The 14490-nt window shown below is 51.5% G+C and overlaps 2 protein-coding genes across 11 annotated transcripts in view; one reads left to right on the plus strand and one right to left on the minus strand.

Annotated features, from left to right (window-relative positions):
- Positions 1-14490, minus strand: part of LOC101948742 (zinc finger protein RFP-like) — a 1201957-nt gene that overhangs the window by 127620 nt on the left and 1059847 nt on the right. The gene's annotated exons all lie outside the window — the stretch shown is intronic.
- The window catches only part of LOC122173351 (zinc finger protein 260-like), a 56744-nt gene that overhangs the window by 20347 nt on the left and 21907 nt on the right, over positions 1-14490 (plus strand). For 2 of the 10 annotated variants that reach the window (XM_065564386.1, XM_065564388.1), the window contains exons 1-4: positions 8876-9154; positions 10942-11023; positions 11531-11657; positions 14309-14422. The exons of 1 other annotated variant lie outside the window; for it this stretch is intronic. In XM_065564386.1, the coding sequence (XP_065420458.1) occupies positions 11000-11023; positions 11531-11657; positions 14309-14422 (265 nt within the window). In that variant the 5' untranslated portion in view covers positions 8876-9154; positions 10942-10999. Of the gene's footprint in view, positions 1-8875; positions 9155-10941; positions 11024-11530; positions 11658-13286; positions 14423-14490 lie in introns of those variants that run through there. 7 more of the 10 variants (XM_065564387.1, XM_065564389.1, XM_065564382.1 and 4 more) reach the window with 4 other exon arrangements.

Raw genomic sequence — 14490 nt, forward strand, 5'->3', positions numbered from 1 at the left:
AGATGGAGTCACTGTGGTTCACGTAGGCCCAGAGCAGAAGAGCTTCATCGGCACTTTTGGCCTTCCACTCTCCCGAGTTACCTGGTAGCTATGCCTAGTGACACCAACATCTGTATTTGGATTTCTATATGATATCCACAGCTTGCAAAAGAAAACAGCAAAACAGATAAGATAATTTTGTATAAAACTGGAGTTGGCGTTGACTCATGAAAATTCAAAAGGCATTGATGCTATAGATTTGTGTAGTGAGCTTCAGACTTTTTCAAGACGACTTAAGAAACATTCCACTCCTGAAGAAGTACTGAAGTTTGTTTGTGAAAATAAACTCACAGTTTTCCAATCATTTTTATAGCTCTATGCATTCTTTTAACTTTGCCACTTTCTGAAGCTAGTGGGGAGCGTAGCTTCTCAAACTTAAAACTGATAAAAACATATCTGCATTCAACAATGGTGCAAGAGAGACTTGTTGGACTTGCCACAATGTTAATAGAGCATGAAATAGCTGGAAAACTGGATCTAAAAGAACTAGTGACTGAATTTGAATAACTTAAAGCAAGAAAAGTCATATTTTAAGAGCACAGAGTGTTTTTTAATGGGAGTGTTTTGTACATACAGGTTAACGTTAATTGAAGAGTTTTCTTATTTCTTTCTATATTGAATGTGGTGGTAATGGCAGTTAAAGCAGGATAGCGTCATGGATGATTTTGGATTTGTAATAATAACAATTATAATTAACATTTTTAATGCATTTTTATTTGAAATTGGATTGAAATATCATCTAGCTGTTGTGTATTATGTATCTATTCTGAAAATTTCGTGTCTCTGTTTTATCTGATCTCAGAAACATTGGCTGGACAGATGGATGGACGGACAAACTGAATAATTAAGCCTCGGTTTAAAAAAAAAACCCCGCTTAAAAAACATTAAAAGGAAAAAAAGGGCAAAATGTTGCCCAGTTAACCAAAAGCCGATTGCATGGTTTGCCTAGGGCGCCAGTTGCTGGCAGCTAATCTAGGGCCACTCCTGAAGAGGACACCCTGCGCTGGGTTTGCCTGATTCCCACCTGTCCTGCTGAGATCCGACTGGGCTGAGGTAGGGGGCAGGCAGGCGAGCAGCAGTGTCTGGACGGGGGAGAGACCCCGGCTGCAGGGGGCTGTTGGAGGAGGAGCTGAGCCATGTAGGTCATCTGGAGCAGGGGTGCCCCTCCCTTCCCCTGTTTTACTGCTCCTGCCCCCCCCCCCCTTCCTGGAGCCCCTGGGCACTCTGGACTGGGAGCTCCTCCTGTCTGGGTACTGGTCTCCAGTGAGCTGGGGTGATGGCACAGGGGGAATCTGTGGGTGCTGCAGCCTCTGTGGGTCTGGAGCTGCTGGCAGCTGCTTGTGTCTGAACAGGATTTCAGGCACACCCCCCCCCCCCCCAAACATAACACCAGGGCTCCCTGCCCCCAGGTTATTTCCCACCTGGGCTGTCTATGAGGCAACAGCAGCTGTTGCTCTTCTGCCCTCTGGGGAAAGTGACCTGGATGCAGCGACACCTGACGGGGCTCCTGACTCCCCCGCCCCACAGCCCCTAGGGGTGCACAGGGTGGAGAAGCAGCCGTCCAGCCAGGCAGCGAGCAGCAATGCCAGCTGCCTTAGGCACCCCCACGTGGGTGCAGAAGGGGGAATGTAGGGTTAGAATCATAGAATATCAGGGTTGGAAGGGACAACAGGAGGTCAGCTAGTCCAACCCCCTGCTCAAAGCAGGACCAACCCTCCTTCCCCCCATCCCTAAATGGCCCCCTCAAGGATTGAACTCACAAGCCTGGGTTTAGCAGACTAATGCTCAAATCACTGAGCTATCCCTGAGCATAAGTGGAGACTCACAGTGCAGGGGTTGGGCTGCAAGAGGGGAATGCAGGGACTGGGGTGAGGGGGCACGCACAGAGCAGGGGTTAGGGGTGCAGGAGGGGTACAGGCATTGGGATGAAGGGGGAAAACTGCAGGGGTTAGCGGTTCAAAAGAGCGAAGGGCTTGGGGTGAAGGGTACAAGCACAGTGCAGGGATTGTGGTGAAGGTGGCATGGTACAGGAGTTAGGGGAAGGCCGGCTCCAGGGTTTTGGGTGCCCCAAGCAGCCAAAAAAAAAAAAAAAAAAAAAGCCGCGATCGCGATCTGCGGCGGCAATTCGGCGGAAGGTCCTTCGCTCCTAGTGGGAGTGAGGGACCGTCCGCTGAATTGCCGCCGAATAGCTGGACCTGCCGTGCCTCTCCGGAGTGGCCTCCCCAAGCACCAGCTTGCCAAGCTTGTGCCTGGAGCCGGTGTAGCCCCACAAAATGCTCTGCTCCCGTTTTGCTATTTTGGGTGTACTGAGCATGCTCAGTCCAACTGAGCATGCTCAGTAACCTTCGTTGTAGCCACTGCCCTCTCTCTGCCCTCTCTCTGCCCTTACTTCTGCTAACGATTTGCTCCCTCCTCTTTGGGGGGGTTTAAAAGTATTAAGGGGGCAAATCGCAGCGGGGGGGCTGTCAGGGTCTGAGCAGGGGGCAGAATTTTACTGGCCTGGGGGGTTCAAGCTACTGTAGCTAGCGGCAGAAGAGGGGCTGAAGGGCAAAAATCGGTGGTGGGGGGTGAGAGCCGGGGTTAAGCGGGGGAGGGGTGACACTGCCAGACCCCGTGCGGGTACAAAACCCCCGTTTAGGGAGGGGGAGGGGGGGAACAGTGACCCCGTGGGATGAGCCACACACTGTGCTCGCTAATCTAGGGGTGTGGGGGGGGCAGAGGCTGTTTTTGTTGTTCTCACAGGGACGCTGCATGTCAGCCTCGGAGCAGGGGGCGGGTTCCTGGGGCTGGGGTCTTAAAGGCACAGGCCTCCAATTCCTAGCCTGTCAAAGATTAATCAACGCAGCTCCTCTCTATCCTATACAAGTGTTGCAGGGCCAGGGCCGCCCAGACGGGGGGGGGCCAAGTGGGGCAATTTTCTGCAGGGGCCCCCACGAATATGTCGGAGGCTGCCCCCGCCTCCGTCTTCCCCCGGTGTCTCAGCGTGCCGCGTCCGGGAGCGGCCCTGGCGCACTGCAGCGCGGTGGCTCCAACGCGGTCCGGGGCCGCTCCTGGTCGCAGCACACTGAGGCTCCAGGAGAGGGGGTAAGCGCCATGGTAAGGTGTGGCCCCCCCCCCCCGACCCCATCCTAACCATCACCATCACCCAGCAACAGCCCATTATGTAATTGCAAATGTATACATCCCATTAAAGCATTGAATGTTTTTAAATAATGTATTTCGTGTATTTTCAAATTATTACAAATTAATTTTTGAATGTATGTCACTGGTTATTTTTTACATTTCAAAATACATGTTACTATAGTATTGCAACTGTTTTTATGGAAGGGGCCCCCAAAATTGCTTTGACCCAGGCCCCCTGAATCCTCTGGGCAGCCCTGTACACGGCTACGTTACTGATCCAGCCAGGAGACTGAATGCGGTGAAATATTGTACAGACACCCCCTCCCTCCAACTCTGCCTCTCACATTTTGAATATGTAAAAGTGTCTTCTATCAGTTTCTATGCCTATATGAAATCACTGCAGTTCATTTCTCTTATATAACGTGCTGAGTTGCTAACTCCCTCCCAGAGCCCACATGTCTGCACCCCCTCCTGTACCCCAATCCCATGCCCCAGGTCAGAGCCTGCACCCCTCACTCAAACTACCCAAACTACCTATAGCCTGCAACCCTCCTGCACCCCAACTCCATCCCAGAGCCTGCACCCCAAAAAGGGATGGATTAACTTTTTGTGGGCCTGGTGCTAAACATATTTGTGGTCCCCCAGGGGGGAAATGGGGACATGGGGCATGGGGGGCAGAGTCCTCAGAGCGACGGGCTGGCCGGGGGCAATGGGAGATGGGTCATGGCACGGCAGGAACAATCCTGCTCCACCTAGCCCAGTACAATGGCACTGTTTACAAACCGGGAGCTGCCAGACGCACACTGGCCATCCCGGCCCTGTGCTCCCATCATGCTTCTTCCCCTTCGGGGCGGGCCCATGACCCCAAGGGTGATACCAGAGTGGCCCCTTTGGTCGATCTGCTTCCTCCTGGCTAATGTGACAAATTGATCTATTGTACGATTGAGGCGCGCTGTTTCACGTATTTGTGTGTGAGTCCGTGAAAAGGGAGGTAAGCTTTGGGGGTACGGAGCATGCCCCTGAGCCCAAGGTGAGACCAGAGTGGCCCCTTTCATCGATCTGCTTCCTCCTGGCTAGCATGCCCCTGAGCCCAAGGTCATACCAGAGTGGCCCCTTCCATTTTTTCCACTGGCTTCCGCCTTCCTTATTTCCAATGACTTGTCTGCTCATGCACCTGTCACTGGTCCATGGGGTTGCGAATTAGGAGGGATGGGGTTTGTGGTCAAAAACACTCACGGTCTGCTTCCTCCTGGCTAATGTGCCAAATTGATCTCTATTGGTCAATTGAGGCGCACTGTTTCACGTTTTTGTGTGTGAATACGTGAAAAGACCCCCACAAACCCCCATGCCCAGTGCCCTCCCACAGACCACTCTGAACCCCCCCAGATCCTCTCACTGCCCAGTGCCCCCTAGCTGTAGACCCCCCACAGACCTCCGACAACTGCACAGTGCCCTGCCCCTCCCCGGCCAGAGCCCCCCTGCAGATTCCCTCACTGCCCAGTGCCCCCCACCGCCCCACTGCCACAACTGCACAGTGCCCCACCCAGACCCCTGCACACTTCCCAGTGCCCCAACACACACAGATCTTCCCACCCCTCACTGCACAGCACCCCCCCAGACCCACCTACTCTCCCACACCCTAACCCCCAGCCACAATACCCGGCCCTGATGGGAGGTGACTGTGTCTGCCAGGCTGAGCCGGCAGCGCAGCCACAGCTTGTCCTGGGGCAGGATAACTCCGGCCCTTGGGGGTGCAATCAGCCAGGCTGGCAGTCACGACTGGAACACAGGTATGGAGGGGTATGCGCTGTTTAGGAAAGACCGGGACAAAGGTAAAGGTGGGGGGGGGGCATTGTATGTCAATAGTGAAATAAGCTGTAAAGAAATAATAGTCGATGGAATAGATAACACAGAGTCCGTCTGGGCAATACTCACACTGGGTAAAAGGACTACTAGAGCCTCTCCGGGGATAGTGCTTGGGGTGTGCTATAGACCGCCGGGATCGACCCAGGATATGGATAAGGAACTATTTAATGTGTTTAGAGAAGTAAATACTAATAGAAACTGTATAATTATGGGGGACTTTAACTTCCCGGATATAGATTGGGGAACAAACGCTAGTAGCAATAATAGGGCTCAGATGTTCCTAGATGTGCTTGCTGATCAATTCCTTCATCAAGTGGTAGCTGAACCCACGAGGGGGGGGGGCATTTTAGATTTGATTCTGGTAAGTAGTGAGGACCTCGTTGAGGAAGTGGTAGTAGGGGACAATTTGGGCTCCAGTGATCATGAGCTAATTCGGTTTAAACTAAATGGAAGGAGTAACAGAATTAAGTCAAAGACTAGGGTTTATAATTTTAAAAAGGCCAATTTTAACAAATTAAGGGGACTGGTAAGGGAAGTGGATTGGGCAAACATATTAATGGATCTAAAGGCAGAAGAAGCCTGGGATTACTTCAAGTTAAAGATGCATGAGCTGTCAGAGGCCTGTATCCCAAAAAAGGGAAAAAGATTACTAAGCAAGAGATTTAGACCTAGCTGGATGAGCGACCGACTCAAAGGGGTGATTAGGAAAAAACAGAAAGCGTACAAAGACTGGAAGAGGGGAGTGATCAGCAAGGAAACTTACCTTAGTGAAGTCAGAGAATGTAGACATAGAGTGAGAAAGGCCAAAGGCCGTGTAGAGTTGGACCTAGCGAGGGGAATTAAAAGCAATAGTAAGAGGTTTTACAGCCATATAAATAGGAAGAAAGCAAAGAAAGAAGAAGTGGAACCACTGAAGACTATTGCCAGGGAGGATATTAAAGATAATCTAGGCATGGCGCAATATCTCAATGAATATTTTGCATTGGTGTTTAATGAGGCCAATGAAGGTATTAGGGTTACTAGCACCATTACAGAGGGGCATTCAGGATGGGGGATTACCGTATCCGAGGTAGAAACAAAACTCGAACACCTTAATGGGGCTAAGTCGGGAGGACCGGACGATCTTCATCCGAGAATATTCAAGTAATTGGCGCGGGAAATAGCAGGCCCATTAGCGATAATATTTAATGAATCTGTAAACTCGGGGGTGGTCCCGTTAGACTGGAGAATCGCTAATGTGGTTCCTATTTTCAAGAAAGGGAAAAAAAGTGATCCGGGTAACTATAGGCCTGTTAGTTTAACATCTGTAGTGTGCAAGGTGCTAGAGAAAATTCTGAAAGAGAAACTAGTTGAGGACCTGGAGGTTAATGGCAATTGTGATAAATTACAACATGGTTTTACGAAGGGCAGATCGTGCCAAACGAATCTGATCTCTTTCTTTGAGAAAGTAACGGACTTATTAGATAAGGGAAATGCGGTGGACCTAATATACCTGGATTTCAGTAAAGCGTTTGATACTGTACCCCATGAGGAATTATTGGTTAAACTGAAAAACATGGTGATTGATATGAAAATCCAGAGGTGGATAAGGAATTGGTTAATGGGGAGACTGCAGCGGGTCGTATTGAAGGGTGAACTGTCAGGTTGGAGGGAGGTTACTAGTGGAGTGCCTCAAGGTTCAGTTTTGGGACCCATTTTATTCAATCTATTTATAACTGACCTCGGAACCGATTGCAGGGGTGGGCTGATAAAGTTTGCGGATGATACGAAGGTGGGAGGCGTTGTAAATTCGGAGGAGGATAGGGATATTCTGCAGGGAGACATGAATGAGCTTGTGAATTGGAGTGTCAGAAATAAGATGAAATTTAATAGTGAAAAGTGTAAGGTGATGCATTTGGGGATGACTAACAACAATTTTAGTTACAAGATGGGGACGCATTGGTTAGAAGTAACGGAAGAGGAGAAGGACCTAGGGGTCCTTGTAGACCACCCCCAGGCAGCGACAGCCCTTTTGCACCAACCATCACCATCACCCAGTGAGAGCCCATTATGTAACTGCAAATGTCTACATCCCATTAAAGCATTTAATGTTTTCAAATGTTGGATTTAGTGTATTTTCAAATTATTACAAATTAATTTTTGAATGTATTTCACTGGTTATTTTTTACATTTCCAAATACATGTTACTAGAGTATTGCAACTTTTTTTTAATGGAAGTGGCCCCCAAAATTGCTTTGTATATGATGCAAATTGGAAGAGTAAAGTAAAAAAAATCCCTTTTCACGGATTCACACAAAAAAAAGTGAAACAGCATGCCTCAATCATGCAATAGATCAATTTGGCACATTAGCCAGGAGGAAGCAGACTGGGAGTGTTTTCAACCACAAACCCCATCCCTCCCGTTTCGCAACCATCCTCCCAGAGGAAGCAGACCGGGAGTGTTTTCCACCACAACCCCATCCCTCCCGTTTTGCAACCACCCTCCCAGAGGAAGCAGACCGGGAGTGTTTTCCACCACAACCCCATCCCTCCCGTTTCGCAACCATCCTCCCAGAGGAAGCAGACCGGGAGTGTTTTCCACCACAACCCCATCCCTCCCGTTTTGCAACCACCCTCCCAGAGGAAGCAGACCGGGAGTGTTTTCCACCACAACCCCATCCCTCCCGTTTTGCAACCACCCTCCCAGAGGAAGCAGACCGGGAGTGTTTTCCACCACAACCCCATCCCTCCCGTTTCGCAACCATCCCCCCAGAGGAAGCAGACCGGGAGTGTTTTCCACCACAACCCCATCCCTCCCGTTTTGCAACCACCCCCCCCCCCCCGCAGAGGAAGCAGACCGGGAGTGTTTTCCACCACAACCCCATCCCTCCCGTTTCGCAACCATCCTCCCAGAGGAAGCAGACCGGGAGTGTTTTCCACCACAACCCCATCCCTCCCGTTTTGCAACCACCTCCCCCCCCGCAGAGGAAGCAGACCGGGAGTGTTTTCCACAACAACCCCATCCCTCCTGTTTCGCAACCATCCTCCCAGAGGAAGCAGACCGGGAGTGTTTTCCACCACAACCCCATCACTCCCGTTTCACAACCATCCCCCAGAGGAAGCAGACCGGGAGTGTTTTCCACCACAACCCCATCACTCCCGTTTCACAACCATCCCCCAGAGGAAGCAGACCGGGAGTGTTTTCCACCACAACCCCATCCCTCCCGTTTCGCAACCATCCTCCCAGAGGAAGCAGACCGGGAGTGTTTTCCACCACAACCCCATCCCTCCCGTTTTGCAACCACCTCCCCCCCCGCAGAGGAAGCAGACCGGGAGTGTTTTCCACAACAACCCCATCCCTCCTGTTTCGCAACCATCCTCCCAGAGGAAGCAGACCGGGAGTGTTTTCCACCACAACCCCATCACTCCCGTTTCACAACCATCCCCCAGAGGAAGCAGACCGGGAGTGTTTTCCACCACAACCCCATCCCTCCCGTTTTGCAACCATCCCCCCCCCCCCAGAGGAAGCAGACCGGGAGCGTTTACCAAACTGCTACGCTGCGTGGCAGAAACCGCTCCCAGTAGCAAAACGGGAGGGGAGCATTTTGTGGGGCTACACCGGCCCTGGTTAGGGGCACAGGAGGGGAGTGCAGGTGTTGGGGTGAAGGGGGAACGCACAGAGCAGGGATTGGGGTGCAAGAGGGGAATGCAGGCTGCACTGTGCCTTGCCCTTCACCTGGGGTTGGGGGTACAGGAGGGGGCAGGGTCAGTGGGGAGCCAATGGAGGGCACCAAATGCAAGTTTGCCTGAGTGACATTTTCGGGTGTGCAAGGCGATCGGTTGATCTCTAGGACCCAGGAGCGGCTGGGAGGCGGCTCTGGGGGGAGCGATCGCTGGGCTCAGGCCCGGCAGCAGGAAGTGACTCGCAGCCGCTGCGGTGACTCTGGCTCCAGGCTCCTGGCGAGATCCCCGAGCCCCGGCGGCTGGTGCTGGGAGCCCGGAGCCCTGGCTGCAGCCGGGAGAGGGGAATCTCCAGCAGGGCCCTTCCCGCTGCTCCCCAGGAGCCTCTCCCAGGGCAGAGCCCCCAGCCCGGCCAGGCCCCTTCCCGGCCCGGCCCCTGCCCCAGGGGGCCCCGCTCGGAGGGAAGGTGAGAGAGATCCGCCCCCCCCGTCACACCCGGGCTGCAGGGGGAGGTTTGGCCCCAGGCTGCTCCCAGCGGAGCTGGCTGCGATTCCCGCCCTGGGCCCGGGAAAGCTGCCGCCAGCTCCCGGTGTGTGCGGGGCGGGGGGAGCCCGGGACAGAGACACGGGGGGAGCGGGGGGTGAGAGCCGGGCACAGACCCTGCCAGGCAGGGCGGAGAGGAAAACACAGAAATAGGGAGGGGCAGAGGGGATAAAAGTTCCCCCAGATGGGCTAAGCCAGCTGCAGTGGTGGGGGGAAAAAAAAAACACAAGGTGGGGGGAGGTAGAGGGGCGTTTTCCTCCCCCCTTCCCAGGATCTCAGCTCCCATTTCCCAGGGCCGTGTCCTTAAAGGCCCAGTGCATCGCAGAGCCTGGACAGGCCGCTCTTCCCCCACCCCCCTATAAGATGCTACTGAGCTGCTAAAGGAGACTTGATCCAGTGAAATGTTTACAGACCCCCCCACAAAGCTCTCACTGTCACATCTGCTTTGGGTGTTTAAAGAATCCAGGTCTCAGTTCCTGTGTCTGCGTAAAGCCGCCCAGCGCTTCATCCGTGTGTCCCGGCCACTGTCCCTGTTCCCCTGAGTTTCACTCCTCTTGGAATCCAGTCTGGGCAGTTTCACTCTGTACATTAGTTCCTTATAAAAATATTATTTTCATTACTCTGAGCTCTTCATCTTCAACTTCATTAGTGTTGTGCGGAGGGACGTCATTCTGCCATGGTATTTATATTTGTAATAGCAAATCATCATGGGAAATATGAATAGTTGCGAGTAGCTTCAGCAGTCACATCTCAGGGTGACACTGTAACAGTTCCTGTTTCTATTGTAATGTTGTAATTTAAGGGCAGAGGTGACTGATTTCATGGGCTGGTCTGAAAACTCATCACATGAGTGAAGTGAGCTTAATATAGTTTTGTTACTCCTGCCAGACTGTGTCCTCACACCTTTGTGAGCATCGCAGTCACAGACACACCGATATGACCATCCCCATGTACAACGGGGGTAACAGACAATGCTGTCTGTCCAAGTTACATTTCCCTGGCAGTGCTAGTTACAAGGCAGATATCCACACGCAACCTCCTCCCTTCCTGCTCGCGCACACAGTGCTTCCAGCCTTCATTGGATTTATTAAAAAATGAGAAAAAACAGCGAGGAGTCCTTGTGGCACCTTAGAGACTAACACATTTATTTGGGCATAACTTTTGTGATTCTAGCCCACGAAAGCTTATGCCCAGATAAATTTATTACTCTCTAAGGTGCCACAAGGACTCCTCGTTGTTTTTCGCTGATACAGACTGCCACTCTAAAAAAAGAAACAAGCTCATGATCTTTGAGGCTCTGATTCCTGAGTGTTAAGGGGTTGCCCTGGGTCTTGATCTGATTTCCGTGCAGGATTCAGATCTCAGCTACGCCAGTGTCAGACCGGAGTCACTGTTGGCTCTGGCAGGGGGAATGCGGATGGGCCAATGGGATCAGCCTCTGCCTGCCTGTCCCTGGGGGCTGCTGGAGGAGTCCAGGGCAGCTCATTCTTCAGGTGTTGCCACCAGAGGGCTCCGACTGTTGCTAAGGGAGAGGGGTTTACACTGCAATGGGGGGCAATCCCCCAAAGTGGCCGTTTTGATTCTGCTTTTCTTTTAGTACTTGGCTCAGAGATGCTGTTACTGGGAAGTTTTGAAGAGGCTGGGTGGAATCGGGGTGTGATATGGACTCCAGCCCCTTCTGTAACCTCCTCCATCGCCTCTCTCGCCCAGACAGGCTGAGGAATCACATCCACGTTTCGCTCCATCTTCCAGGAGACGGAGAAGGGAAATGGCTGTGATGGAGCCAGCTCAGGTAAGGGATTTTTAGGGAGCTGCTTGGTGGCGGGAGGAAGAAGCAGAGAGGAGACGGGATGATAAACCTGCTGATTTTCTGAGTAGGACCATTGGCGGTAGTGCGGGAGAGGGACATTCGCCCAATTCAAAAACAGGACATAACCCCCCTGCACAGGACTGGAGCCTGAACCCACTGGGCAGAGGGCCTGAGGCTGCTGTGAAATACAAAGGGAAGCTGTTGGGATTCCTGTTCCTGTCCCTGGCTCAGAGCTCTGCTTCTCATATCAGCCTATGGCTGGTAGGACTGTGGTAAATGAGAAGACCCTGCCCTGCTCCGTGTGCTGGGGGGGACAAGGAGCTCTCACCTTCTCCCCACCCCCTGAAGCCTCCTGGCTGCTCTGAACAGTAAGGGTCTGAGTTTGTTACTCTGGCCCTCCCAGAGCTTCGAGTTCTTTTCCTTTCCCTGTGACTAGCAGGATTGTGGCTGAGGCAGCAGGCGCTGAGTGGGGGACTCTTGTTGTTTCAGATGCCGGTGACCTTCGAGGAGGTGGCTGTGTATTTTACCGAGAGGCAGGGGGCTCTGCTGGACCCCGCTCAGAGAGCCCTCTACAGGGACGTCATGCAGGAGAACTACGAGACAGTGACCTCGCTGGGTAAGGGATTCCCGTCCCCTCGGTTATTAGAAGCCGAGGGTCAGTGTGTCAGACTGTGGTCAGGTTCTTCCCTGGTCAGTTAGATCAGAGGGGAATGTTTTGCATAATGCACAGCTGCCGTGAGAGAGACCTGCATCTCCGTGCCCTCTCCAATGAGATACAGGTGTCAAAACCTAATGGACATGTGTGACGAAGTGGGACTGTTCTTAATGTTTCCTCTGAATACTGTGTGGGTGCCTCAGTTTCTGGCCAACACTCTGTTGCCTGGCAACTAATGGCTGGGGCCCTTCCCCCCTGCAAGGGGATGCTAAAGGTGTGGGAGAACAAAGAGGTCAGGTGACCTCCTGGCCCAGGAAAGGAACTCAGCAGAGAAGGAGGGACTGGAGGGGGTTTCAGTTTGGAGCTGGCTGGGGACGGGAAGTGAGGGCAGACGGGGTTGTCTGGCTCGTTGGGCCCCAGAATGGACCTGGCTCAGGGATCCCGTTCTCTGTACCTACAAGCTCTGTTTTAGACCGTGTTCCTGTCATCTAATAAACCTCTGCTTTACTGGCTGGCTAAGAGTCACGTCTGACTGTGAAGTGGGGGTGCAGGAGCCTCTGGCTTCCCCAGGACCCCGCCTGGGCAGACTCGCTGTGGGAAGCGCACGGAGGGGCATATGCTGAATGCTCCAAGATCAGACCCAGGAAGGTGAAGCCGTGTGAGCTTCTTGCCCTGAAGACAGTCTGCTCCAAGGGAGAGGAAGCTCCCCAAAGTCCTGACTGGCTTTGTGGGGAGCAGTTCCAAAGCATCGCCCAGGACTCCGTGACAACATGCTAGCTAATCCCCCTCCCTTCAGGTTTCAAAGGAGCAGAATTCATTCATTATATTGTCTGTATTGTTTCCCAGTCAGACACTTTTCATAGTAGCAGCCGTGTTAGTCCGTATCCGCAAAAAGAACAAGAGTACTTGTGGCACCTTAGAGACTTAACAAATTGATTTGTGCATAAGCTTTCGTGGGCTACAGCCCACTTCATCAGATGCATAGAATGCAACATACAGTAAGAAGATACATATACATACAGAGAACATGAAAAGGTGGAAGTTGCCATACCAACTTGAAGAGGCTAATTAATTAAGATGAGCTATTATAATTAAGATGAGCTTTTGTAGTGATTATCAAGATGGCCCATTTCAGACAGTTGACAAAAAGGTGTGAGGATACTTAACATGGGGAAATAGATTCAATTCCCTGTTCACCTCCCGTCTTGGAAATAGCTCCAGCCATGGGGAGGGCTCTGGGCTCGGCAGGATTAGAAATAAGCAGAGGTTTAACGCCAGACCTGGGTGTGCTTCAGTAAGTCCCCCAGAGAGCACAGATCCTGGGAACTCCTAGTGAGGGTGTAAAAATTCCCATCACCTCTCCTGATGCCTGCCTCCCCCAAGGCGACTCAGTGAGCATGTTCCTGTCCTCTTAGGTTCCATATTCCCACCAACACAGCACAGGGACAGGTTCCGTTCACACAATGCCCTTTGTGACAGACACTCCCCCAATGCTCCATGCGCCCTGTGCGAAGAGTTCAGTCACAGAGACCCCCTTGGGACTGTAACCTGATGTGCTGAAATGACCACCGAGCCTGTTCTCCCTGCCAGGTTGGGCCCCCAGTACCCTCTCTTGTTGAACCAGACACGCTAACCTGCTGCAGCACAGATTCAGGGTCCGGGCCATGCCCCCAAGCTGCAAATCTTCACTGAAAACAGCACAGCAAGATACCTATCTCCAGGGTAACTTCCTAAGTGTTCGCCCTCTTTATCACTAAAAGAGAGAAATGAACAAACTGTTTGCCCCCCCAGTAACAACTACTTACACTGGCTTTATTAATACGCAAAAGAGATTTTATTAAGTATAAAAGTGGTGGTTTTAAGTAATAACAGACAGAACAAAGAAAGTCACTAAGCAAAATAAAACAAACATGCAAAGCTAAGCTTAATGCACTAGAAACTAGTTACAAATAATAGTTTCTCACCCTCACAAAAGTTTCAGTAACCTTCTTTCACAGACTAGACTGATATCTAATCTGGGCCCAATCCTTTCCGCTGTTCAGTATCCATTAGTTCCAGGAGACATCTTGGGTGATAAGCAGGGGTCTCCTCACCACGACTGGCAGCCCCCTTATATAGATTTGGCAAAAGGCGGGAGTCCTTTGTTCCAGCTTGACCCCCTCCCAGTTCCTTATGGAAAAGTCCACGGTTTAAAATGGATTCCAGTATCAGGGGACATGGTCCCATGCTTCTGTAAGACCCCAGTCTCCATTTTTCATGGGCTGATCTTCACCTACGCAGGAAGACTTACAGGTAAAAAAAAGCCATTCTCAGCCCATTGTTCTGGATAAATTCAGCAATCAAGAATCATTAATGACCCTCATTTAGCATAATTACAACGGGACCTTAGATTTGTACTTCATATTCATAACCGTAAATATAAGAATGATACATACATACAAATAGGAAAACCATATTCAGTAGATTACAACTTTTCCAATGATCCCTTACATGGGACCTTTTGCATAAAGCATGTTCCAGTTATGTCATATTCATATGGATAAGCATATTTTCAGAAAGCATATGGAGCATCCCGTAACACCCTGATCTGGTCTGATTTCACCCCTGCGCAGGATTTCCCATTCCCAAACCTGAACTGATCGCCCGGCTGGAACGAGGGGAAGAGCCGTGGGTGCCCGATCTCCAGGCCTGCGAGGAAAGAGAGATCCCGAGAGGCAACCGCACAGGTGAGGGCTGACACAGAAACCATCTGGAGAATGAAGGAAAAAGTTGAGAATCCCAAAAATATGGTATA

The sequence above is a fragment of the Chrysemys picta genome, chromosome 12 (assembly GCF_011386835.1).
Source record: "Chrysemys picta bellii isolate R12L10 chromosome 12, ASM1138683v2, whole genome shotgun sequence".
NCBI lineage: Eukaryota > Metazoa > Chordata > Testudines > Emydidae > Chrysemys > Chrysemys picta.